Source organism: Danio aesculapii, chromosome 20 (genome assembly GCF_903798145.1).
Source record: "Danio aesculapii chromosome 20, fDanAes4.1, whole genome shotgun sequence".
NCBI classification, from domain to species: Eukaryota; Metazoa; Chordata; class Actinopteri; order Cypriniformes; family Danionidae; genus Danio; species Danio aesculapii.
The window spans coordinates 19,870,810-19,896,946 of NC_079454.1; the positions used below are offsets into that span (position 1 = coordinate 19,870,810).

At 33.6% G+C, this 26,137-nt stretch overlaps 1 protein-coding gene across 2 annotated transcripts in view; it reads left to right on the forward strand.

The window, feature by feature from the left end:
• Positions 1 to 26,137, forward strand: part of si:dkey-71h2.2 (low density lipoprotein receptor adapter protein 1-B) — a 72,428-nt gene that overhangs the window by 14,955 nt on the left and 31,336 nt on the right. For both annotated transcript variants that reach the window (XM_056445276.1, XM_056445275.1), the window contains exon 2: positions 22,947 to 23,089. In XM_056445276.1, the coding sequence (XP_056301251.1) occupies positions 22,947 to 23,089 (143 nt within the window). The remainder of the gene's footprint in view (positions 1 to 22,946; positions 23,090 to 26,137) is intronic.

Sequence of the window (26,137 nt, forward strand, 5' to 3'; positions counted from 1 at the left end):
CACAAGGTGAAAGTACTGAACTACTGAAACATATTTAATTTAATAGCTTGAAGAGGACTTTTATGTGGAAAATGTCTCACTCAGGTATAAGTTTTTTTTCACAGACTTCAACAGAGTGTAAAAATCTTCATGGTTTTGTGGATTTTGTCTATTGAATCTGATCTTTATTTTCTATTGTCTATTGAATTCAAGTCAGGTGATATGCTGGGCTGTATTTTGATCATTGTCTTGCTGAAATGTCCACTTTGGTTTCATCTTCATCATACTGCTAATGTAGATGTTGGAATGAAAGCAGCCAATATTTATTTACACTGACGAAGGGCAGAGGGTTGCTGACTTGCTGTCTGGGCTTTCACTGCCATTCTACACCTCCCTTTTTTATGTGTTCAATACTTTTTCTCTGCGTCATTTCATTTTATTATGCACAACTTATTTAGTAAACTAATTAGATTTGTTTTCTTTGCATATGTGGATTTCTTTGGTTGTTACCAACATCCAGGGAACATTTCAAGTCAGAGGCACCTTGCAAAAATGGTGACATGTTTAATACTTATTTCCCCTGATGTATATGAACATTTACATGTTTTATTTAACTGACCTTATTGGTCAGTCATTTGGCGTTCAGACACTTCCATATTTTAACAATGTATAACATGTCACAATTTGAACAGTACATTTTGTATATTTCAAAGAAATCAGTGCTGCTTTTGGGCAGACAGAATCAAGTCTTGTATAATAATTGGTGTTTTTATTCTCAGGTGAAAAACATTACTAGGGAAGTTCTGATACTGCACTGCAGGGTGAGCTTGTTTTACAGTGTACAGTTATTTAATGCATAAATTTGCATAGCTTTATTCAAAGTTTCTTCTCAAGCCATTAAAAAGCTCACATGTACATACCTTTGCTCTATCAGCCATCTAGTCAGTCTATCTAGTCTTTTTTTTTCATTAGCTAAACCTGCTTAATCTCAGTTAGGCTGTGAGAGCAGTCAATGATACAGTCCTCCCAAATATTGATCTTCTTTGTTCTCCTCACATTCACCAAAACTAAATGACAATATACACCATTCTCACCTCCGCTTTTTAGATTTAATTGATCCAGCGGGTCTGAAAGACAAATATAGCAGCACTGAGATTAGTATCTAAAATATTTCCTATATTGTGATAACATAATTTTTTTATTTCTAAATAATGTTCTGCTAAACATTTTCTTTTAAGTATTACTTTATCATTTACTTAAAAAAAAACTGTTAAGCTTATTATTATTCTTTGCTAATTAAAATGCATAGGAAACAAAGTTATTGTTTCCCAAAAAGAATTAACTGATTCTAAATTGTTAATTTCTAAATTGTTAATGTCTGTCCCAAGCGGCAACCTCCCGCTCTCCCTCGGGAAGCCAATACGGAAGTAACTAAAACTGCAATTCATCAAAATTCCGCTAGTCCTGGCTCCATAATAGAGCAAATTGCAATTGAGCCCACTGTTAGAATGGCCAACTTTACAGCAGAAAAAAAGGTGTTTACAGCCTGGTACATAGAACGATTTTGGTTCATATAGCTATTATTACCCTCCATGACAACTGTGAGGGGGGTGAATTTTTTTATAACTCATCCATTTCCTTTATATTAGGTTATATTAAGTTTGCATAATTAAGGGCGTGGCCTGTTGAGTGACAGCTAGGTCTCGCTGGTCGCCGTCACTTCCCCTCAGCTGAATCCGGCAGATTAGCCACTGATCTCGGCATATTCATCATATTTTTGTTTTGTTTTATGTGGCTTTACACATTCAGCTGCCTTTTGGACTTATTTCTTACAATTATCAGATGATATGGGATGCTGTGTGCATTTAATTGTGCTCACAAACCACTCATGTGGCCTCGTTTCCCATGTGAGTAAAGTTATATACTTGTATACCATTGTATACCATTTATCATTAATATTTTTCTTTAGACCCGTAAAGCACTCCAGAATGTGACAGATTGCTTAGCTGTAGGCTCTAGATCAGTCATCTGAAGCGTTATCATGCAGTGTTATGCTGGAGTTCATCAATAGTTTTGCATTTACTAATACACACTATATTTAAAGTGTTTTGACGTATTTTGCGTTTTCTTCCGGTAGAAAAACTTTATAGGAAAAATGTTTAGTGGCTCAATGCGTTACTACAGTGTTTTTAAAAGTCTAAACACTTTACTGATATAGTGTACAGCCAAGCACATGTGGTCAGAACACAAACGAGTCGCAGGTAATAGACTATTAAGTGTTTCTCCCAAAGTAAAGTCTGTCTGCCAGGTCTAAGCAAAGTGCCAGCAGGTGTCTGTAGCTCCGCTCACTCTCTGCCTCTTTGCCATTGTTTGGTATCCCGCCATGGGTGCGATGACGCGCGAACAAAATGGCGACGATTGGCCGCGCCTACTTGTAGCTTCTTTTGCAGTGTTCAGAAACCTATGGGTGAAGTCACGGATACTACGTCCATATATTTTACAGTCTATGGTCTGTCCATATTATCCAGCCTAAAATGTATGATAAATGCCCATTTATGCACACTGGGAATGTGCATATTTTGACTGCATCTGTACTTTTGGACTACTGCTTGTGTAATGGTCATATGTGAGGAGATTGATGAATCAAGGAATGATACGCAATAGCCCAGAAGACCAATCAATGAGTGATTATGGACAGCACCTAAAATATGGTATTTTCAAAAGGCTTTGTTTTCACAGAAATTGTCACAACAAAACTTATGCATTTTAAAAAGAAAAGCAATGTAAACCCCACCTCGGTCTCAAGCAACTTCAACTGTAACTGTAACTAGAAAAATCGCTAAAATGATAAATACATTAAAAATAACACTAAAAATCATCCCCACCAATTATTCAGCTACAAAAATAACAATACAGTAAAATCTAAAGTTAAAATAAATAAATAAAAATTAAATCTTTTTGGCAGCATGGTGGTGCAGTGGGTAGCACGATCGCCTCACAGCAATAAGGTCGCTGGTTCCCCCACAAAACATGCGTTATAGGTGAATTGAATAAGCTAAATTAGCCGTAGTGTATGTATGTCAATGTAAGAGTGTATAGGTGTTTCCTGCTGTTGGGTTGCGGCTGGAAGGGCATCCGCTGCGTAAAACATATGCTAGATAAGTTGGCGGTTCATTCCGCTGTGGGGACCCCTGATTAATAAAGAGGCTAAGCTGAAAAGAAAATGAATGAATGAATAAAATCTTTTTTTCCAGCTGATAAACTACTGTAACAGCCAATCAAAATCTATTAAAATTTAAATGACTTGTACATTTAAAACAGTAAGATAGCCTATTGATAACAGCGCTTGATAAGATAAACACGTCACAAAAAGAAAGATACCTGCTGAAAAACTGTGGTATACCCAGGGGTGTTGCTAGACATAAAGCTCCACTGGGGCACAGCACCCCCTCCAAAATAAATAAATAAATAAATAAATAAATATATATATATATATATATATATATATATATATATATATATAGCAGTACTATTGTTGTTATCCAATTATTATTATAAATACATAACAGAAATTAATGACTTTAATGATAATTTTTTTTTTAATTATTCCAAGTTTAAATGTTAGAATGTTCTAAATGAATAGGAAATTGGGGGGATAACTGGGAATAGAACACAGCCAGGAACTATGTTTCTAACTACAGTTTGCGAATGTTCGTTGGAACGATGGATTTTGGAAACTCAAAATCAACGAACTAGGTTTGTAACAACGGAATTTGTGATCTTAGTTGGCTAACGATGGTTTTCGAAAACACACCCCAGGCCAGTAGTTGACAATGCCAATTTGAATAGAAACACTGCGTCATGTGAATAAAATGACGTTTGCATACTTTTTTGTTTGTTTTTAGTTGTTGTGTAGTAAAGGTTGTGTAAATGTGCCTTTACTGGTTTGCAATAAATCTGCAAGGAATTTTTCATAGTGTTTCAGATAATATTTTTTCTTCTGGAGAAAGTCTTTTATTGTTCCATTTCGGCTGAAATAAAAGCAGTTTTTAATTCTTTTTAAACCGTTTTATGGTCAGTATTATTAGCTCCCTTCAGCAATATATATTTTTCAATTGTCTGCAGAACAAACCATTGTTATACAACGATTTATCTAATTACTCTAACTTGCCAAATTAACCTAATTATGTTAAGTCTTTAAATTGCACTTTAAACTGAATACCAATATCTTGAAAGAAAAATATCTAGTCATTAAATCCATTATGTTTAGAAATGTGTTGGAAAAAAATATTTCCGTGAAACAGAAATTGGGGAAAAAACATACAAGAGGGGCTAATAATTGAGGAGGTCTAATAATTCAGACTTCAACTGTAGAAAAACCAGATCCTTAAACAAACCATTTCAGATACTAATAGAAAAGAGATGATGCTTCAATGCATATTATCAACAATGTATGTGCATTATATTTGCGTTGAATGGATGTATATCTGTTTTAGGAGACTTCTACAACAAAATAAAATGACAAGAGCATCACAACCTAGCACAGTCCGTTTGAGCAGCATGGAAAGCAGGCAAAGAAATGAGATGTAGAGAAAGAGTTACTGTCTGCATGAGAATCAGCCACAGAGTGATCCGTGACATCCAAACCTTCCTTCCTGTCTGACAACCTGGACGTGCATCAGGGAAATTTGACACCCGTTCTGTCTCTCCTCTCATCTCTCTTTCTCTTCCCGCTCTCTTTCTCTGACAGCTCTCTTTTCTCTGTTGATTTTTAGGTAGCTGCGGTTTCCTATAATATTCCCTTGTTGATAAAACAGACTTTTATTCTATTTTAGGCCTAGCATTGCCTGTGTTGAACCCTGTCAGTGATGGTCTCTGTTCGTCTGTCGGTCTGTCATTGCTGTCGCCTGTGCTCTCCGTGTGCTCTCCGTGCTCTTTCTGTGCTGTTGCTTTCAGTGGGATTCAAACGCAGACTGACTGAAAACAAAAAAGGTCAGATTGATGAGGCTTTTAGGAGTTAAAACCTATAAACTTTTGAGTTTTATACACGCATAAAAAGCACATTCCATTACTAAGTGATAAGAGCTTTTTTTGAGTGACACGTGGACAATATATAGCATAGTTTAGTGAAGAAAAATTGTAATCTTCATATCACCATGACGTGATTTCTGCTTTTTTCTTTCTGTGCATCAATATTTCTCGTATGGGCCAATTATACTTATATTCCCAATAGATTTTCTGTTGAGACTGTCCCCAATCGTATTTAAAACATAACATTAACAACCACGTTTATACTTTTTATTTTTTAATTTTCATAACATATTTCTTTTCTTTTTTTATGTTCATTTGAGTACAATCACATACAATTTCAGGCTACATTTGGTTTTTCTCTCTTTGGTTTGTCGCTTTGGTGCATTTCTCACAACACTATTTACATTTGCACAACAGTTAATGCATTTCTCAAAACAATTAGTCATTTGTGCACATCATAGTAGCAGTTTCTCATTCCTTCCAACAAATTGTAAATGGTTTTGGTCATGCATCAATTGCTTTTATTCAGCTCTCTGCTGTTTTATAACATTATCATTTGCTCATGTCATGTTAGTCAAAATTAACTAAACTTGTGAATGCTAAATAGTCATTCCATATAAAACTAATAGTGCTCATTTCATTACTTAAGTCATTACATATAGAAATGTTGAACAAGTTGTCAAAATCTGTCAAGCAAGTCTTATAAAAAATTTAATCTTTTATTTTCCTGAAAATATCTTCTAAATTGAACAATTTCATGAATGATTTACTGACTTGTGTATGTTGTAGGTTCAGTTCCAATATGTACTGCAATATTGTTTATAGTTGTGCACAGCTCGACCCAAAGGGAGTTTTGTTTGTTGTAAATAAGGGTGTGTTTATTCTTTTGCACAATGCTGTGAATAAATAGAATTGCAAAGAGCAAATGCAGTAAAAATGTAAAACATCTTGTACTCAGACATCTCACTAAATGCAGCGATGTCTAACTTTACTGTGGTTTTCAAATGGCTGTGCAAATAGTATATAGTGCTGTCTTGAGCATTTTCAGGACGTCAACAAAATCTGACTTTTTTTGCATTGGAAAAAAATTACAGAGTAAACTGTCATAATGAAAACATGACAAAGCCATTTGACTATCTTGTTCATAAACAAGAGTAATTCAAAGAGTTCATCTTTCATTGACATGAAAACTTGTTGTACTTGCTGAACTTTATTGAGCATGTCTGTGGTAAGTTCAGGGAGGAGGCATTGAAGATGAATCCAAAGAATCTTGATGAACTCTGGGAGTCCTGCAAGAACGCTTTCTTTGCCATTCCAGATGACTTTATTAAGTTATTTGAGTCATTGCAGAGATGTATGGATGCAGTCCTCCAAGATCATAGGAGTTGTACACAACATTCATTCTTTTTCCACTGCACCATGACTTTATATTCTATATACTGTACATTATTTCTGTTCAGTGACAAGACTTTTGTCTAAGAAAAGTCAGACCTTATTGTCCTAATTAAATAATTAAAAATCAAGACATGATCATATTTTATTTTGGTAAAATAAGCGTAATCTAGAGCCCTTTGTATTTCATATAAGCCACTTCTGATATCAAATGATCAACTAGAAGTTAAGTTATTATTTGTTGTTCCTAAAACCTGTATAGGTGACAAGACTTTTTTCCAGGTAGTGTACAATTAAAATGGAATTGCAAGAAAAGTACATTAAAAATGTATTTTATAATCTCTGATACATGAACATAATGTTTTTTTGGTAAGAATTTTGATGCCTGCCAAAATGTTATTTTTAAAATCAGTTCTCAGAAGATTTGAAAGAGATAAAGTATCAACATTGACAAGTAGCATATTTAAGCTATAACACTGAGCAAATTCCTCATATTTTCATGATAAAGTTGTTTAAAGTCAGTGGATCAGGAGGCGGGCAGCAGTGTTCATTCCAGCATGTCAATGTTTCTGCTGTGCTTCATCTCTCCTTCGGCAGTGTCTTCAGTGCTTTGACCTTTAACCTCCACCATTAAAGAGTGCAGGCCGGGAGTTCAGACTCAACCCAAACCCACCAATCAGCGGCACACGGCGGAGCTGCATTAGTCCCAAACCCCATGAGACACCACTTATACCACACACACCAGCTGAGGCCCTGTGTCTCATTATCACACACACACACACACACACACACACACACACACACACACACACACACACACACACACACACACACACACACACACACACACACACACACACACACACACACAGAGACACACAGAGTGTGATTCTATTACTGCGTTCTCTAAATAATTACTGGACATTAAAATTGAACATCTATCTAAACCAATAGATTAACTCATCTAACACCATAGTGTTGTAAGAATTTAGTGATCAGGGCTTCTGTTTGTTGCATATAACTACAAAATGTTTGCGATCTAAAATAATTTTCCCATCACAAATGGGTTTGTCAATATATCGATTTTCTCGTGCATTTCCGAGATCACTTTTCTTGAAACTGTGGTTACTTCTACATTAATCTGGATACACATTTTTGCTTTCAGTCCACACTGGAACAGCATGTTTGAAGATACTGTCTCAAGTCAATACATTTAAAACCCTGTTTTCATGTAGCAGCGTGGCTTTGTGAATTAAGATATGTGAATATGCACATAGAGCTGTATGCTGTCAAAGCAACTCAGCAAGTAATGCTTTTATTAAAATGCTGTGCTTTTTAAATTAGCAGTAGTACAAATGCAGTTTTAACATACTGTAATTAAAGCAGTATACAGTCTTATGTAAAAATTTGGGCACCCCTATGTGGCTGCATAATTATGTGCTCTTTCTTTAAAAGTGAAGATCGCAGCGAAATGCCATTCAGTTTCCTGAGAAAGCTAGAAAATGTCATGTTTTTCAGACAAAAATACGTAGTGTAGCAGTATTGAGATGTGTGAAATTAAATTGAAACTGAAAAATAGGCTATGCAAAAGTTTGGGCACCCTCTCTTTAGTGTGGCTTTCAAAACCTGTAGTCACTTAATGCTGATTGATTACAACACAAAATTGATTTGAGTGACTCAGTGAACCTGGTGCCACCAGTCATGAAAAAGGATAGCTGATTGCTAGATGTGCTTCTTATTGTGAACCTGAAAGTAGCAACATGGGAACCTCAAAAGAACTTCCTAATGACCTAAAGACTAGGATAATTCACCTATATAAATTAGGAGAAGGATGCAAAAAGCTATCACAAAGGTTTAAAGTCTCTATCTCCACAGTCAGAAATATAGTAAGAAAATGGAAGGTCACAGAAACAGTTCTTGAAAAGGAAAGATGTGCTAGACAAAGAAAAATATCTGAAAGACAAAGGTGAAGAATGGTTAGAGTGGTCACAGACAAACAGACTAAGAAGAAGCCTTTTCTGCATTCTGCCATCAAGAAGAGTTGTTTGAGGTATGCCAAAGCTCATCTGGACAAGCCTGAATCATTTTGTAAAAATATACTGTGGACAGATGCCACAACCATAGGTGCTTTGCATGGCAAAATAAGAACACAACGTTCTAGGAGAAGAACCTGCTCCCTACTGTAAAATTAAGTGAAGGGTCCATCATGCTGTGCGGATCTGTGGCAAGCAGAGGTACTGGAAACCTTGTCAGAGTTAAAAGTCGCATGGATTCCGCCCAGTTTCAGCAGATTGTGAAAAACAATGTTCAGGAATCAGTCCAGAGGCTGAAGTTACAGCAGGTTTGGATGTTTCAGCAGGACAATGACCCACACAACAGTTCCAGATCTACCAAGGAATTCATGCTCAGACATGATACAATGATCTAGAATGACCATCCCAGTTCCCAGACTTGAACGTCATTGAAATTCTATGGATTGATTTGAAAAGGGCTGTTCAGGCTCGGCACCCATCAAACCTGACTGAACTGGAAAAATTTTCCCATGAAGAATGGTCCCAAATGCTTTCAGCAAGAATTCAGGGCCTTATCCTTGGCTATAAGAAGCATCTACAGGCTGTTATTTGACCAAAAGGTGGCTGTAAAAAGGATTGATGTCATTTTTCTGTTGGGGTGCCCAAATCTTTGTACCTGTCTTTTTTGTTATGACTTAAATTGCATCACGTCTGTTGATGCAATGCAATTTAAATGTTGCTTTTTCCCTAGGCTATAAAATATATCCAAATGAAATTGCTGATTTGAAAATTATGAAAATGATCAAGGGTAGCCAAACTTTTGACTCTACATCTTAAAATTTGAAGACTCATTCTCAGTGTAACTACAGGCTATGAAAAAGCAGGCAGAAACCTGTTCAAAACAATCATGAATGGAACAATAAACACTAACAACTCTCCTTATAATAATCTTGTTAAAAAATGCATATGCAACAAGAATGAAAGAGACAGTTTACCCAAAAATGAAAACTTACTCACAATTTACTCTGCCTCAAGGGGTTCCAAACCTTTTTTAGTTTTTGTTTGTGTGTGTGTGTGTGTGTGTGTGTGTGTGTGTGTGTGTGTTGAACACAAAATACAATGTTTAAAATACTATGGAAGACAGTGGTTATTGGTTTCCAACATTTTTTTTCAAATATCTACCAAATATTGTGTTCATCAGAAGAAAGAAAGCCAAACTGGTTTGAAACAAGTGAAGAGTGAGTAAATAATTATAGAACGTTCAGTTTTGGGTGAACTATCCCTTTCATTTCAACATTTACTACTATATTCTAAAGCAAAGCATGGGAACTAAAAACTTGCTTGACAAAATGCTACTCTGATAAGTCAATCTTAACTGTTAGAACTATTTAGTATGCATACAGATACATTCTTACTGTTTCAAATCAACAAATTGTCTCACATTAAGTAAAGTAAAAGTGTTAGTTGGGCCATTGGTTAGATTTTATAGTAGATTCTAAAAGTGATCAACAGTGGACATGGACAAACTGTTAAGATCATGTTTATTACACCTTTACATATTTGGTGTCATCCTCTTGTGATCAAATTGAACAAAACCGCAACCTAATAGGTGTCAACATGGTCAAATCTTAGTGAGCTTGTTTTAAGTTTAAAACATGCACTGTAAAACCTTCAGAAGTTTTTTTAATGTTGACAGGAAACTTTTGGAAAATTGTTAAAGTTGGATGAAGAACCTTGTAGACCATGTGTTTCCACTTAAAACTCATGTTGACTTGTGCTTCCCTTTCTTATCTTGCAAAATATTCCTTTAAAAAGCAGACATTGATAAATGGTTTTAAATATGACCTTTCCATAAATGTGACCTACAGTCGGTCACTATTTTATCAGCACAAACCATTGTGCTGAGGAAGAACTCAGAAAAGTCAAACTCATACAGTATGTAATCAGCCATACAGTACAAACCTTTTTATTTTTGCCAGGACCTGGATTAGAATTGTGCTTTTTCAGGACCTATTTCTCAATAAATAGTCCACAATAAAATACTTCTGAACTGTTGGATGCTTCACGTACAACTGAAGAGAAGTAGTGGCGTTGTGAAATACATGTTTACATTTTCCTAAAACGAAATGTTGCTGTTCGTGCTGTTCAGTATAAACAGAACCTGAGAGCACAAAGTCTGAGCTGCTGTTCTGCTGCTGATAAAGACCCAAAGTTTCTGGGATTTCTGAGAATGAAACATTTTGCTTTGCATTTGAATTACTCCGACATCAAACAGCAAATAATCCACATTTATTATGTATGAGGATTCGAAGTGAGGATGTCTGTAAGACATTTTTAAGCTTTGTTGTGAACGTTTAGTGAGAGTTGAGAAAAATAAGCAATCAAATGTTATTTATTCAGCTCAACTTTTCCGCTTCAACTTCTGACACTTTTTGGAAGTTAGTTTACATGTTGTGTAATATGAAAAAAAGGTCTATTAGTGCCTGTCCACATTTTCATCAATGCTGCTTCCTATTTTCTGCATAGAAAGAGATTTAAAGAATGAATTCATGTAAACAAATGGGTTCAACAAAAGCTTACAAAAGCTCTATATGTAGAAAATATTTTATTTAGTTTCATCACTACTCCGTTTTGTGAAATTACATAACAAATTTAGTTTTTAATGTGTATGTGCCGTAAATAAAATCAAATATTGTACAATAAACATTAACCAAAATAAACTACAATATAAACTGTCAGTCCCACTTTTAGACATAGACAAAAAAAAGATGTCCAAATTAATACATTTGTAGATCTTCAACGCTTTGGTGCGCAGAATAAGCTTGGTCTCATTTTAAAGAATATATTTGTCAGATTGTTGGCAAACTGAAAAAAGTGTTAAAAAGTGATGCAAGTTTAACTTATAATAAAATAATAAAACACAGAATTTATATTTTGTATATCATATTAAATATGTACTTTGATAAACATATTTTACTCAAAACTGAGAGAAAATCAAAGGCAAATATATGAAACTATTATATTCGAAATTTGAAGTTGAAATCTCAAAGAGTGAGGTTTTAATAAGACTTTATTTAGTCATATACCAAAATTTACCACCAGATGACTTTAAGACTTCTTTTGTGACCATAAAAGGGCTATTTCCCTTATTCATTTTTTTTTATTATTTAAGCTATAGTTTTTCATACTTTTTAACAGTATTTAAGAAGTAAATGTCCTATTCTTTTGCCATACAATTAAAAGAGCTTTGGGAGCATTGCTCAAGTGAAGTAATAGCCAGTTAGGATGTTTTTTAATCTTTTTCTTTACCTACAAAACAATAAAAAACATTGGTAAAATATCTACTGTATTTAGGAGACGATAGCAATCTGTATCTGACCTGACATGAAATACTGATGCAAAACAAAATATATGATGTAAAATTCTAACAGTTTTAAAGCATTTTTTGTTCTATTTTAATGCTTTCTTTGCTGAAATTGTAATGATACAATATAGTTATGAATATTTACCCTAAAAAAATCAAAGCTTGCATGATTGTGTGTTTCCACTTTAAAGGATACCAATCTTAGTGTACTTACGATTTTTTTTTGCAAGCAAAACAAGGTTTGTTTTAAATATGTAATGCCAAAGGAGTTAAATATTGTACAAAATATAAAATATTAGGGTGGCACAGTGGGTAGCACAATCGCCTCGAAGCAAGAAGGTCACTTGTTCGAACCTCGGCTGGGTCAGTTGGCATTTCTGTGTGGAGTTTGCATGTTCTCCCCATGTTCGCGTTGGTTTCCTCCAGGTGCGCTGGTTTCCCCAACAAGTCTAAAAACATGTGGTATAGGTGAATTGGGTAGGCTAAATGGTTCATAGTGTTTGTGTGTGAATGAAAGTGTATGGATGTTTCCCACTGATGGGTTGCAGCTAGAAGGGCATCCACTGCGTAAAAACATATGCTGAATAAGTTGGTGTTTCATTCCGCTGTGACGATCCCTGATTAATAAAGGGACTAAGCCAAAAAGAAAATGAATGAATGAATATAAAATATTAGCTATGAAATTAGCCTTAGCAATACTGTATGTCTTTGTATTCCAGAAATGTTCAAAATAAATTATATATTTCAACCAAAAAATGTCAAAGGAACTCTTAACCACTTAAAATTCATATCACTTGAGATGTGGTGTAAACGACAATGTGTGTGTGTTTTTTCAGAGAGTTCATTTTCTGATTCATTTTCACAGAGCCTAAAGTCAGGGCTCACAGCCTTTAGCTGCAGAAACATATACAGTGTCTATAATGTGCGTGCCATACTGATAACGCACCCATAGTGTGTATTAGTTCCTAGTGGTTGTCAAGTCAAGCAATCATTAATTCATTCAGTTTGGAAGTAAATTGGCCTTAATGCCTCGTGGTGGGAGATGATGTCTTTCTTCTTTCAGTCATACAGTATACAGATTTTGCTTTCTGTTCATTAATATCATTTGTACAGTCGTGACTATGAGTGTACAGTGCTGACTGAGAACACTTTAGAGGAAAGGAAACTTTTCATGTAGTTCTTTGGTTTAAGATTGAGTTGTAATAAAAATCACTGTTTCTATGGTTTTGCTAGTTAAATAAGGGCCTTGATGTTATATTGCATTGGATATATTGCATAGTAAGCACAAGAAGACATTATTGAGCATTATTACGCACACCATCTTGTCTGGAAAGAAATATATAATTTTAAATATGTAATTAAATGAGAAAATAAATAAATCAAACACTGGAATTTAAGAGTCTCAAAACAAAATGTACAATTATTTCCCATGCCATACATACAGTATACTGTAAATGTATGTGTATTTATGTGTATCTGCAATTTCACACAAAAAATTGTGCCTATTAAAAATATATTTTTAAATATTGTTTATATACATAATTTGTACATCATTTTTTATTATAATGATGTTTTTCAGAATTTAGCATGCATGTGCAATTGTGTTTACTTTCCAGCATCCCCCATTGTAGGAGTGTCTTTTGCCCAGTGACTTTTGTTGCTAGGCAACGGTGCTTGGTCTGACACCTCTGTGGTTGTCCTGAGCAGAGAAATTTGATGAAGATTTGGCATGTTCGACACGGCTCAAACTGCTCTGTCTGAGAGCGCAAAATTCAGCACTGACATCTTGAGACCTTCCTGTTATTTCTGCTTAACAATGAACAGTCACTTTCAGTCTGAAATACAAGTTCTTGATAGAATCAACAATTGTTTTATGGCAAGATGCAGACACAATAATAGAACCAATAACTTTACAGTAAATGGCATGTGTACACCTTTTTCTGCATATCGCTACTGTGTTTCAAATTATGGGTTGCACTTCCAGGTTGTGCTTTACAAACAATCCATTTCAAAAGAAAGTGTTATTTCTTTTAGTTTGACTGAAATAAATGCAGTTTTTAAATTTTTAAAAAATATTATTAGCCATCTTTAAAAAATTTGGTAATACTTTACAATAAGCCTGTATCTAATGCAACATGAATTGACGATGAACAACACATCTGTTAAGCATTACTTAATCTTTGTTACTGTTAGTTAAACGAACTAATAGTGAACAAGGACTTCCTTAAGCATTACACAATATTTGTTAATGTTAACACTCATATTCTAATGTATCTCTTTACAATAACAGCTTAATTAATTAATGTTAACATTTACTTACACACACACTAATGTATTTATCAAAGGGGACCTATAATGCAAAATCAACTTTTGGAAGCTGTTTGGACAGAACTGTGTGTAGGTATAGTGTGTCCACTGTCATGCTTTAAAAGTTTCTTTGAAAAATTCCTGATGTTAAAATAGGACCCAAATCCCAGTGATTTTGAGGTCCACCACAACGTGATGTAGCAGTGCAGTTTTCCCCTCGCATCAAATTGATTGAAAGCCACAAACAGTATTAACATGTCTTTGAAGTAATGCGTATAAACATGTCCACAGAACAGGATTTGCAAAGAAATCAGCTCATTTACATTTAAAGGCACAGGCTACCAATGCAGCTACAATTGGCCCTGACGCCAAAATTGACATTTTTTAGCAGGGTATAACAAATAATCTAATGGGTATTTTCAGCTGAAACTTTAGAGACATACTGTATACAAACACCAAAGACTTATCCTACATCTTGCAAAAGGGGCAAACTAGGAGCCATTGCCTATTAAAATGTCTATAATATTACAGATTTTTCTAGTTTTTTAATATTTTTTTATATTTTCAAGCTCTCATAACCAAATTTTTCAAGTTCTCTAGTTTTTTAGTAGCTTATTTTTCTAGTTACTGCAACCTATTTTTCCTAGTTCTCATAACTTAATTTTTGTAGTTACAGCAACTTAATTTTTCTAGTTGTCATAACTGTTCATTGTTAACTAATTCAATATTTAATGTTAACAAATACGTCCTTATTGTAAAATAAGGTTGTCTACAGAACAAACCACTGTTGTTCTGTTCCTAATTAGCCTAACTTCCCAAGTAAACCTAATTAACCTTTAATTAAGTTTTTTAATTTCTAATTTACAATGAATATTAGTATTTTGCAAAATAGCTAAAATATTATATATTTATCATCATGGCAAAGACACAATTATTTATTAGAAATTTGTTATTAAATCTGTTATGTTAAAAAAAAATGTGTGTTTTCTAGCAAATTTATTTTCAGGAGTGTATTCTACTTACAGCCTGCTAAAATCAGTTCTATTCCCCAATTCACTGGCCTCTCTCTCTCTCTCTCTCTCTCTCTCTCTCTCTCTCTCTCTCTCTCTGCATCATGTCCTATATACTGTCAAGGTAATGTCCTAGTTTCACACTCATTATTTAGGCACTAAATGACAGATCACAGATCAGAGGCCTTTTATTCAGTGACTGTCAACACATTGTATAACATTTTATTTTTCTGAGATGGTTGAAGAAAAAAAAATACATCAAAGACTAAAACATTTCATATTCAAAAATATGTATGTGATGCATGAAAATGCCAGTGCAGGATGATTCCAGGAAACATTTGATTTACCCGTTGCTATGGGCAACTGCCCTGCTCGTGTGTCCATGTGTGAGCTCATGTTTTAATTAATCATCATCTCATCATTCAAATGCAGTCGTTATGTTTATTGGTATTCAGCATGCTTGAGGATCCATGTGACTTTTGAGTGTAAATGAAGCCATTAAGCATGTATTATTCATATACTGTAGAAGTAGATTTCTGGATGAAATGTGTCAGTGAAAACACAATTAGGCTCTTAAGGGAAAGGAAATTATCAGCCTTATGAAGATCATTGATTTTGATTCTGCCTAATTGGCATGTATTTTTTTTTATCTTAAGACAGTATTTCAGCTCTTAAATTGATGTTAGCAGATGTTATTTGCCATTGCCATAAAAGCCATAAAACAAACAAAAATTCTCACAAAAAACCTTCTTCAAAACTAACATCAAAGTATGATATGCATATGTGTATAAAAAAAATCCTACAACTTTTTGAGAAAACGTATAACATTTTTTACCTAAAAGTGACCATTAAAGAGCGTTGTAAATAAATTAATATTGGATTAGAACACAACAACTCCTTGAAAGATTTACAATTTTTCTTAATTGCTTTAGCTCAATTCTCGATTGATATTTTTATTTTTCAAAACAATAAGTGTAGATCTCTGAACAATTAGCTTATTGTTCACTGCAGAGTGGCATGTCTTATTGATTTAAATTGCAAATGTTTTGGCATGAGTCTTCAAACAGTAAGTACAATTGTCTGTAGTTTGTACAAAAACTTATTGAATATGGCTTGTTGATCAAAACTGATGAGTCAAACTCTTCACAACTTCTCAATCATTTTTCATCATGTAGTAGGCCATCACACTGAAAACAGTTTATTCAATTATTCAATTATCAAACATTTGTATAAGCACGTTTACACCATAAATATCTGATATTGACATTGTTTGTAATGTCTGCTAAATTGGTAAATGACCTCTAGTTGCAATGCAATTTGCGTGATCTATTTATCGTATATAGTACCAAATCTATATGTGAAGAGATGCAAAAACCTCTATGTGCCATCTGAAATTTTCATCGAAAATGAGCATTTTCTCAGACTCCTAGGCTGAATGTCATAGCAGATTTGTGTTATTTGGGTAATATTCTAGTTAATTACTGCAATTACTGTGTAGAAGGGACTGTTAAAGAAAAATTAACAACAACAACAGCAACAATAACAACAACAACAACAAAAACTCCCAGCAACCTATTAAGAAAGTAAAAAAAAACATTATAAACACATTATAAATTTACTGCCAAAAGAATAGCCAAACAGGAACCATACACTAACATTAACGAAATGTTATGAGAGGTTCTTGATGTAATCTTAACCTGTCAAAATGCTTCTGAGACAAAAAAAATTGCTAAACAACATATTTAAGTAGATTTATTTTGATATAAACCCTCAAAACCTCATTGAAGAAACCTCAGTCTGGAGAAATGCCATGCAGCTTTTGTCTAGCGCAGACACAAATGCGGTTATGCTACGTTTCACCGTCTTTGGTAATCGCATTTCATGTTTGCACAAATCGGATCACTCTATATCATGCAGACACACATGCAGCAACCCAGACGTCAAATTATGTGCTGTTAAAAATGACACTGGCATCACACACAATACTGCCTGCTTTTTGTTTTGTTTTCCTTCTTCAATTGCATCCCGCTGCTGGCTAAAACAGTAAAAAATTGCTTTGTTATATTGTCCTTACCTTTGCAAAGTTTTTCATATCAACATCAACAAGTTCAATCTACTTCAATCTAATCTGAGTGAGGGCCTGGAGCATCAACATGAGTCTGATCAATTATTCATATAGCATTCTGGGGAACGTACAGTATGTTGCTTCCCTCAAGTTACAGAGCTGCACTAGTTGCCGCATTATTGTGGCCCAAGTTTTGCACATGTCAGCATTTGCAATAGGATTTCAGGGCGACAAGCGTTCTGCAACATGAGATTATACATGCCAGTTATGTCACCCTCAGAGCGTTTTGGATACTATTGCTGTGTTTCCATGGCCTGCTCATCTTAAACGGGACATATCATGAAATGTAATAGCTATAATCAGGTTGAAAACATGAAAAAGAACAACCCAACAACATTTTTTTATATTTATTATTACACTTTAAGGTAAAACTTTAGTTTAGGTCACAATTCACGCTATTAACTACTGGCTTATCACCTGCCTATTAATAAGATATTAACTGTTCGTTAGTGGTTATAAAGTATGAGTTTTTTTTACATCCCTAATCCCTCCCAAAACCTAAACCCAAGTTCTACCTTACTAACCATTAATAAACAGCTAACTAGTAGTTATTAAGCTAGTAGTGTTAGTTAATGGTTTGTTAAAATCATGAATTGTGACCTAAACTAAAGTGTTACTTTAAAAAATATTCATATATTACTTTTAAAAAGTGAGTAAACACAATCTTACGGCAATTTGTAACTTTTTGATTTAGTGGCTAATTTGTTTTAATTCATACAATCTCATTTGTACAATTTAGTATAATTTGCTTATCCCCAATGATGGTTGGGTTTTAGGGGTGGGGTTGGGTGCCATGCCTCTTTTAAAAATGTTTACATTTTTGTACAACTGAACTCTTACAAATTCATACAAATTAGCTACTGAACTGACAAGACGTACAATAGTTACGTTTCCTCGTGAGATCAGGCTGGTAAACCCATTAGTTTTTAAAGTATTTAGTTGGCTTTACTTAAAAAAAGATGAGTAAACCTGTTGCCTTAAACTTAAGTAAATGACATATGTATAAAAATTAAGTCAACCTAACAGTTGCAAGTCATAACATGTTTACTCAATTTTAAAGTAAAGTCAACTTGTTGCTTTCAAGGCAAAAGGTTTATTAACTTTTTAAAGTAACTACTGTAATACCAGTGTAAATGTTATAATGTGTTACTGGATGGATTATAGCTATCAGCATATCTGCAGTGATGTCCACAGTAATATGAAAAGGCAGATACCCATAGTCTATTAACTGTGTGGAAGAAATTAGCTGCACATCTTTTTAATGATCCAATGTTCTTACTTGAGAAAAACCATTAAATATTGGTTACAAAACAGAATAATGAAATGATATAAGACTTGAGTTTAATTGCGTCTACAAAATATCAATCAGCGTAGGGAAAGCAACTGGTGTGCACCATGACCAAGCACTGGTACAAAACCATTTGTTAGTTTGGTCTAAAATGAAAAAAAAAAAAAAAGAGTAGCACATCAGATAATTTACATATACCAGATGTAGGACTGTTTTTTTATTTATTTATTTATTTATTTTTTAAGTTATTATGTTCTATGTCAAATAAAAGTTAATGTTGTTAAAATAAATTTCTTTTGAAGATTTAAATATTATATTTTTCTAAACTCTCGACTTGAACCTCTTTTAAAATGTTGGAAAGTCGAATGTTAAATGGCTCCAATTCATGTTTAGTAAAATATATTTAATTCAGAATTAGAATATCAGTATCGGAATCAGTGTAACATTTTGTTAAAAAAGAATCAGTGCATCTCTAGTTATATTTCATCTCATAATATGTCCACTTTAAAAAGCCAATCACGTGTCATTTAGTAGTGGTCATTTAGTAAAGTGCTGAGTGTTGCTTTTCCTGAGCTGAGATGAATTTTGTGCGTTAATAACTGACTGTGGATTGAATTAGCAGTGATGGCGCTGATGGTGTTCGTGTCCTCAAACAGCTGTTGCTGCTGGTGGACAGATGGCAGAGAGCAGAGCAGAGCTGTCAGAGCAGGAAACTCTGTCACATTAGATGAGCTTCTGTCCTCTACTGATGCCCTTTCAGGATGCTGTACTGTATGTGTTACAGTGGAACAAGCCAAGTGCATATTTGATATAGACAAACGTTGGCTTGCTGTGCTACAGAATGTAAACAATAAAGGAAGTACATACATTGCTCTCTACCTGCATGGTCCTTTTTTCACAAGAAATTGAGTATATTAGCAATAAATAATTAAATAAACATAATAAAAAAATAAATGTGACCTAATCCAGCAAAATGAGTCACAGTGACTCAGGTTTCAAAATTGAGATTTTGGAATCAATAAAAAGAGGACACACTTTAAAAGGATATCCGATTACCCTGTTTTGAAGAAATGCCCATTTTGATTATAGTGTATTTGCATTTTGATTATAGTATAGTTTCATCATCTATGTGATTCTCTTCCACACAACATTATACTACTTTACACAGTATTACAGTTTTTTACAATCGCTATGACGTTTTTTTCAATACATTTAACAAGTTTCCTAAACTCCTAAAATGATTAACACAACATCTGTCTTCGTGGGCTATACAATTAACAAATTTCTTGTTGCATTGACACAAAATGCATTCAGTTAACACTAATTTAAAATGCTTGAACTTCTTTTACACACAAGCTCAACCAAGAACAAAACAATGTAATTTTACTGTCAGATTTACAAATGCTTTCACACGGTAAGTCAGAACAGATAACATCCTGTTCTAAACAGAACTTACATACGCGAAAGTCAAAGTAAGCAGCTGTTCACATTGTGAATTGAAACACAAATATGCTCCCTGTATTTTATTCCATTGCCAATAAGAAACAGTTTATTGCAGTTCAGTATGTATGTATGTGTGTATATATATATATATATATATATATATATATATATATATATATATATATATATATATATATATATATATATATATATATATATATATATATATATATATATGTATATATATATATATATATATATATATATATATATGTATATATATATATATATATATATATATATATATATATATATATATATATATCACAGCTGATTCCCAGCTAGAAAACACACTCATGTGTTGAGGTTTTTCCAATCACATGATTATACTGTATGTTCTAAAAGAGGACTTTTGAGGTTTTTGAAAGGAACTGTGAGTGCATCAAAGAACTCCGTTACCAATACGTCCAGGTAAGGTTATTCAATACAGTCATTACTGTACTATACACAGTGTGTTTTGCAGTAAACTACTCTATAAACCTGGAGCTCATTAGTACATACAGTAGATATATAGTACAGTACAGCATTTACATACACTGTGTCTAATTACTTTCAGAGAGTCATGGAGTTGGAGGTCAATCAAGTCCCACATGAAATTATCTATGTTGATGATGTTGGCTTCAACTTGGTGAAAAGGCGTCGCTGTGGGAGAAACATATTAGGCCAAAGGGCCACAGTTACCGTGCCGTGCCAGAGAAGAAGAAGCTGGGCAAATGCAGAAGACCGGGCAGAATAGAAAATTACTTTGTTTTTTATTATAATTGCGGTGCTTTTTCTGTTTGTATATCTTGCTGTAATGTTCTTTTGCAAATAAAGTCTGTACTGCAGCAATTCTGTGTGTGTTTTTTTTTTACATAAACAAAAACATATACATTTTTTAAAGCTACTCTGAGATGGTCGTTAATTTTTTGTATTGAAATTGAAACAAAGTATAAATTATATAATTATATTCAATATAAATATTGAAACAAAATTCATGCATTTACTAAACCCAACAAAACAAAATATAAGGGCAGAGCTGACACATAAAATAATGCAGTTTCTGTAATGTCAGCTAATGATAGTGTTTTTTTTTGTCAAAGTGTTATGATTCACTAAATGTTCCTGTTGGAAGAGAACATGTGTTAGTGTTTTGAATAATTATTTGCTTTTGAAACATGTTTGCAGTGTTTTGTTAGACATGGTGTATTGTGTTAGTTTATTATTGTATTTTGAACATTAGTTTTAGGGTTTTGTTTACAATGTGTGATTTTGAGCATGAAATTACTGTTTTGACAATTGTGTGTTTTAGGTGTGTTAGTGTTTTAAGAGTTTAGCAAACTTGTTAAATGTATTGAAAAAACTGTCAAAGCCATTGTAAAAAACTGTAAATCTTTCTGACGCGATCTGCTAGCCTGTTAACTGATGTAGAGCACGGCTATTTCTGACACCAGGAAGGCTGGACCATTCGCGATGATCAGCATTTATGTCTCTGTTTGTGAACATTTCTAAGCTTTTTGATTGGTTTTATACGTTTAACACCATATTTTGGAGAGCAGAAATATTGACGTTTTACAGAATACCCAGATTGTAGAAAAAGTGACTAGAGGAGTTGAGAAAAGCAATGTTTATTGATTTAGTAAAACTTTAGATCAACTTTATTAGTTATTTAAATACCTTTACTCAATGATCTGGACTACAAAGCTTTGTGAGATTATTTTTGAATGTCTGTTCTGTGAAATTAGCTAATATAGAAAAAAAAAAAAAAAAAAAAAATAATAATAATAATAATAATATATATATATATATATATATATATATATATATATATATATATATATATATATATATATATATATATATATATATATATATATATATATATATATATATATAAAAAGAAAATAACTGAAAATAAAAAGAAAATAATTATGTTATCAGGTCAAATCAGGTCACAAATATGTATAATTAAATGTAAAATTATGTAACATATTTCTGTCTTATTTCATTTAGTTGATTTTGTTTATAAAAGTAATATTGTAAATAATAATAATAAAACTTTATTATTATTATTATTATTATTATTATTATTATTATTATTATTATTATTGGTGTAATTGTTATCATGATTAATGCTACTTAATTCGTTTTCAGTTGAGCTACTGGAAGTCACAAGAGCAAAACAGTTTAGTGAGGTTTGAAAGCACATTTTGGTTTACCTGTGACGATGACTAAAAATAACTTTAAATGCTAGAGTTCTGATGGTTTTATCTTTCATAAGTAATTTAGCATATAAAATAAAATAATGATAAAGGGTCCTTGTCATCTTGAAAGCAAAATAATCAATAATTCACACTGATACAATAACAGATGGACATCCAGCACTTCAATGTTTGCTTTATTTAGATTTTTGAGAACCGCACGAGTGTAGTCATGCTACTCGTGTAGCCATGCTCTTTCTGCATATCTTTCTCAATCCAGCTCTACTCTCCAACAGGGCTTTGTATTGGACCCAAAAGGGACCGGAAAGCTATTTAAAGCTCACTGTGTGGCACAGATTTAAAAATTTCTCCTTACAAGGGAATGAGCCCCACTTCTTCTGATGAAAAGGTGTGAAACCTGCCATCTATGCACATAAAGCACACATTTTCAAATGGACTGTTTGCTTGCAGGTGACCATTATTTATTGCATCAAAAAAGTAATTACTTCATAATGGCTGCCAGCCATCTTTTTTTTTTTTTTTTGATATCCTGCAGTATTAATCAATACATCCACACTCATATTTCAGGCAGTTTTGAGCCTTTGGTTTTTGAAGGCTTGAACATTTATTATTACTTTCTTTCCAACCACTTTCTTTCTTTCGTAGAACACAAAGGGAGATGCTTGACAGACTATTAGGGATTAATAGACTCTGTCAGTCACTTTTATTGCATCTCTTTGTTGTTTGTGTTTTAGAGCTGCCAGAGAACTGGACAGACACCAAAGAGACACTCCTGGAAGGCATGGTGTTCAATGTGAAGTATCTGGGCATGACTCTGGTTGGTCAACCTAAAGGAGAAGACATGGCAGCAGCTGCCATCAGGAGGATTGTAACTACGGTCAGTTATCAAGATTGAAAGCATTAACTCAAGATTTATGAGACTTGTAACTTCTAAACTTGTAAATTGCGGGACGTAAACTCATAATTGTGAGATGGAAAATCATAATTGTGAGATATAAACTCATAATTGAGGGATGTAAACTCATAAATGTTACTGTAGGTGTAAACTCATAATTGCGGTATATAAACTCATAATTTCAACACAAACTCTTAATTTCAAAACATAAACTCATTATTTTTTTATTCGTAAATCATAATTGTGAAACATAAACTCTTAATTGCGTGATGTAAACTCATAATTGCGGCATGTAAACTCATAATTGCACGATGTAAACTCAGAATTTCGGCATGTAAACTCATAGTTCCGGGATGTAAATGTATTTTTTCAGCATGTAAATTCATATTTGTGCCATATAAACTTTTGCGGGATGTAAACTCAATTGCATGAATTAAACTCATAATTGCAAAACGTAAACAAATAATTACAAAACTTAAACACATAATTGCGAGATGTAAACTCATAACAGGGAATGTAAACTCATAATTGCGAGATGTAAAATCATAATTGCAGCATGTGAACTCATATTTGTGGGATATAAACTCATAATTGCACGATGTAAAGTCATAATTGCACGATGTAAACCCATAATTGCGCAATTTAACTCATAATTATGCAATGTAAACTCATAATTGCGTTAAGTAAACTCATAATTGCGTGATGTAAACTCATATTTGCAGCATGTAAACACATATTTGTGGGATGTTAACTCATAATTGCAGCATGTAACTCATAATTGCATGATGTAAACTCATATTTGCAGCATGTAAACTCATATTTGCTGCATGTAAACTCATATTTGCGGGATGTAAACTCAACTGCAGGATGTAAACTTATGATAGCGAGGCATAAACTCATAATTGCAAAATGTAAACAAATAATTATGAGATGAACTCATAATTGTGGGATATAATCTCTTAATTGTTACTGTAGGTGTGAACTCATAATTGCGAGATGAAAACTTATAATTGCAACACAAACTTATAATTACAAAACGTAAAGTCATCATTTCGGGAAGTAAACTCATAATTGCAACACGTAAACTCATAACTGGGAATGTAAACTCATAATTGCAAGATGTAAAATTATAATTGCGCTTAAATGATGGCTCATAATTGCGGGACGTAAACTCAAAACTTCTGGTTATTGACTCATAATTGTGGGATATAATTGCAAGACGCATAACTCATAAACTCAAAATTGTGAAACATAAACCCGGAATGTCAAGATTTAAACACAACTGTGCTTTTATTATTCTATTTCATGCAGTGGTTCAAGCGAGATTTGAGATGTTTAAAATCAGACTGTGAGAAATAAAGTCAAAATGGTAAAATCACGTAAATAATTGTTCACCTACACTCAAAAAATTATTTTGACTGGTTGTTCAAACTACTTATTCTATTCGATTTGTGTTGGGACAACAGGAAGGGATTGTGTGGAATGCAGCATTTTTTGAAGTGAAGCAACTGTTTATTCATTACTTTTTGATGAGAACACAAAAGAATAACAGACTTTCAGTACATTCTGTGTCCTGTTTAAATACCCAATGTTTCCTTGTTCCTCAGAAAGCAAAAGACAAACAGATTTGCTTCCAGCACAATAAAATCAGAGCTCAGCTGCTCTCTCCGAACTAACCGTCAGACTGTGAATCCTTGAGCTGAGCTTCATTTGTGTTCAAATCAGTGTTTACTGTCTCTTGGGGAAGCAAAAAGGCCCCCCAGATACGCTTTGCCTGATTTCCTTTGTCCTTGACAAGCCCTTTCTCTCTCCTCTTCTGCGTTTCAACCATAATTTCCCCTCATCCGCGTACATGTTGGCCTCCTTTCGCCCTGCACTGATGAACCAGAGTGTTCATGTACCAGATCACACTGAACCAGCCAGAAGATGACTTTAATGTGTGGGTGATTCTATAATTGGAGATATATTTTACATTTCATTAGGTTAAGAGGAAAAAAGAATACATTTTAGAATACATTTTTCTAGGCTTAAATTTGAATAATTAAGTGACATCTTAATTTTTCTTTTAATCAAATAAACAACAGGTATTTTTTATTTATTTTACTTCATTTTTTTTTTTGTTTAATTTTAAATTAAGTTTTTTTTTCAACCATGTTATATTAGGCCCAATCCCAATTCTACCGCTTAGCCCTTCCCCTACCCAATTGTTTTTGGGTGAAGGCGTAGGGCTAAGGGGAAGGGCTAGATACCCCTTGAAACAGAGATTTTTCAGGACCACACTCGAAACCAAGGGGTATGAAAATTTCCCAGAATACACCATCTACAACGACAACATGGCTGAACACGGAATTAAGGAGATCACATCCACAACATTCTGACACTCGATAACACTGGAATCCCCTGTCAGAAAAATCTAGTGGCTGAGAATGAGCTTTTTACAGTGTCTGCTATAATGTTAAGGTTGTTTTTGTGTGTTTACTTAGATGAATATGGCCACTGCGTAAATGCACAGTATAGTTACGATCTTGTTGCCACATTATATCATTATGATAACATGATATATGCTTTCAGTGATTTCCTGAAGATAAATACCAAAAAATAACGCAACTGGAATAACTATCTCTCATATGAGGCAAGAGATCACGATGACATTTGATGCCGTGTGCAGGTATTGTAGTGCTGTCGCATTTCTTAAGGGTAAATTTTGAAGCTCTTCTCCTTCACACTCTGTTTCAAGGGCCAAGGGGAAGGAAGGGGTATGAAAATAGAGTTGGGATTGGGCTTTAGTAACAGAGTTGACAATTGTAAACTTTATAACCAAAAATCCTTCTTGCAAGCATAAATGCTAAGAGCACATGATGCAACTAAATAAATCATAATTTAAAGACTATTAAACAACTCACTGGAGATCAGTGACAAATACTGTGTTCCCCTTCAGATGGGGAACAGAAATGCTATAATGGATTTAATCCACTTATGGGGATTTTGTTCAGAAAGCCAATTGTCTGAAAGAGTATGTAAATGGGCCAA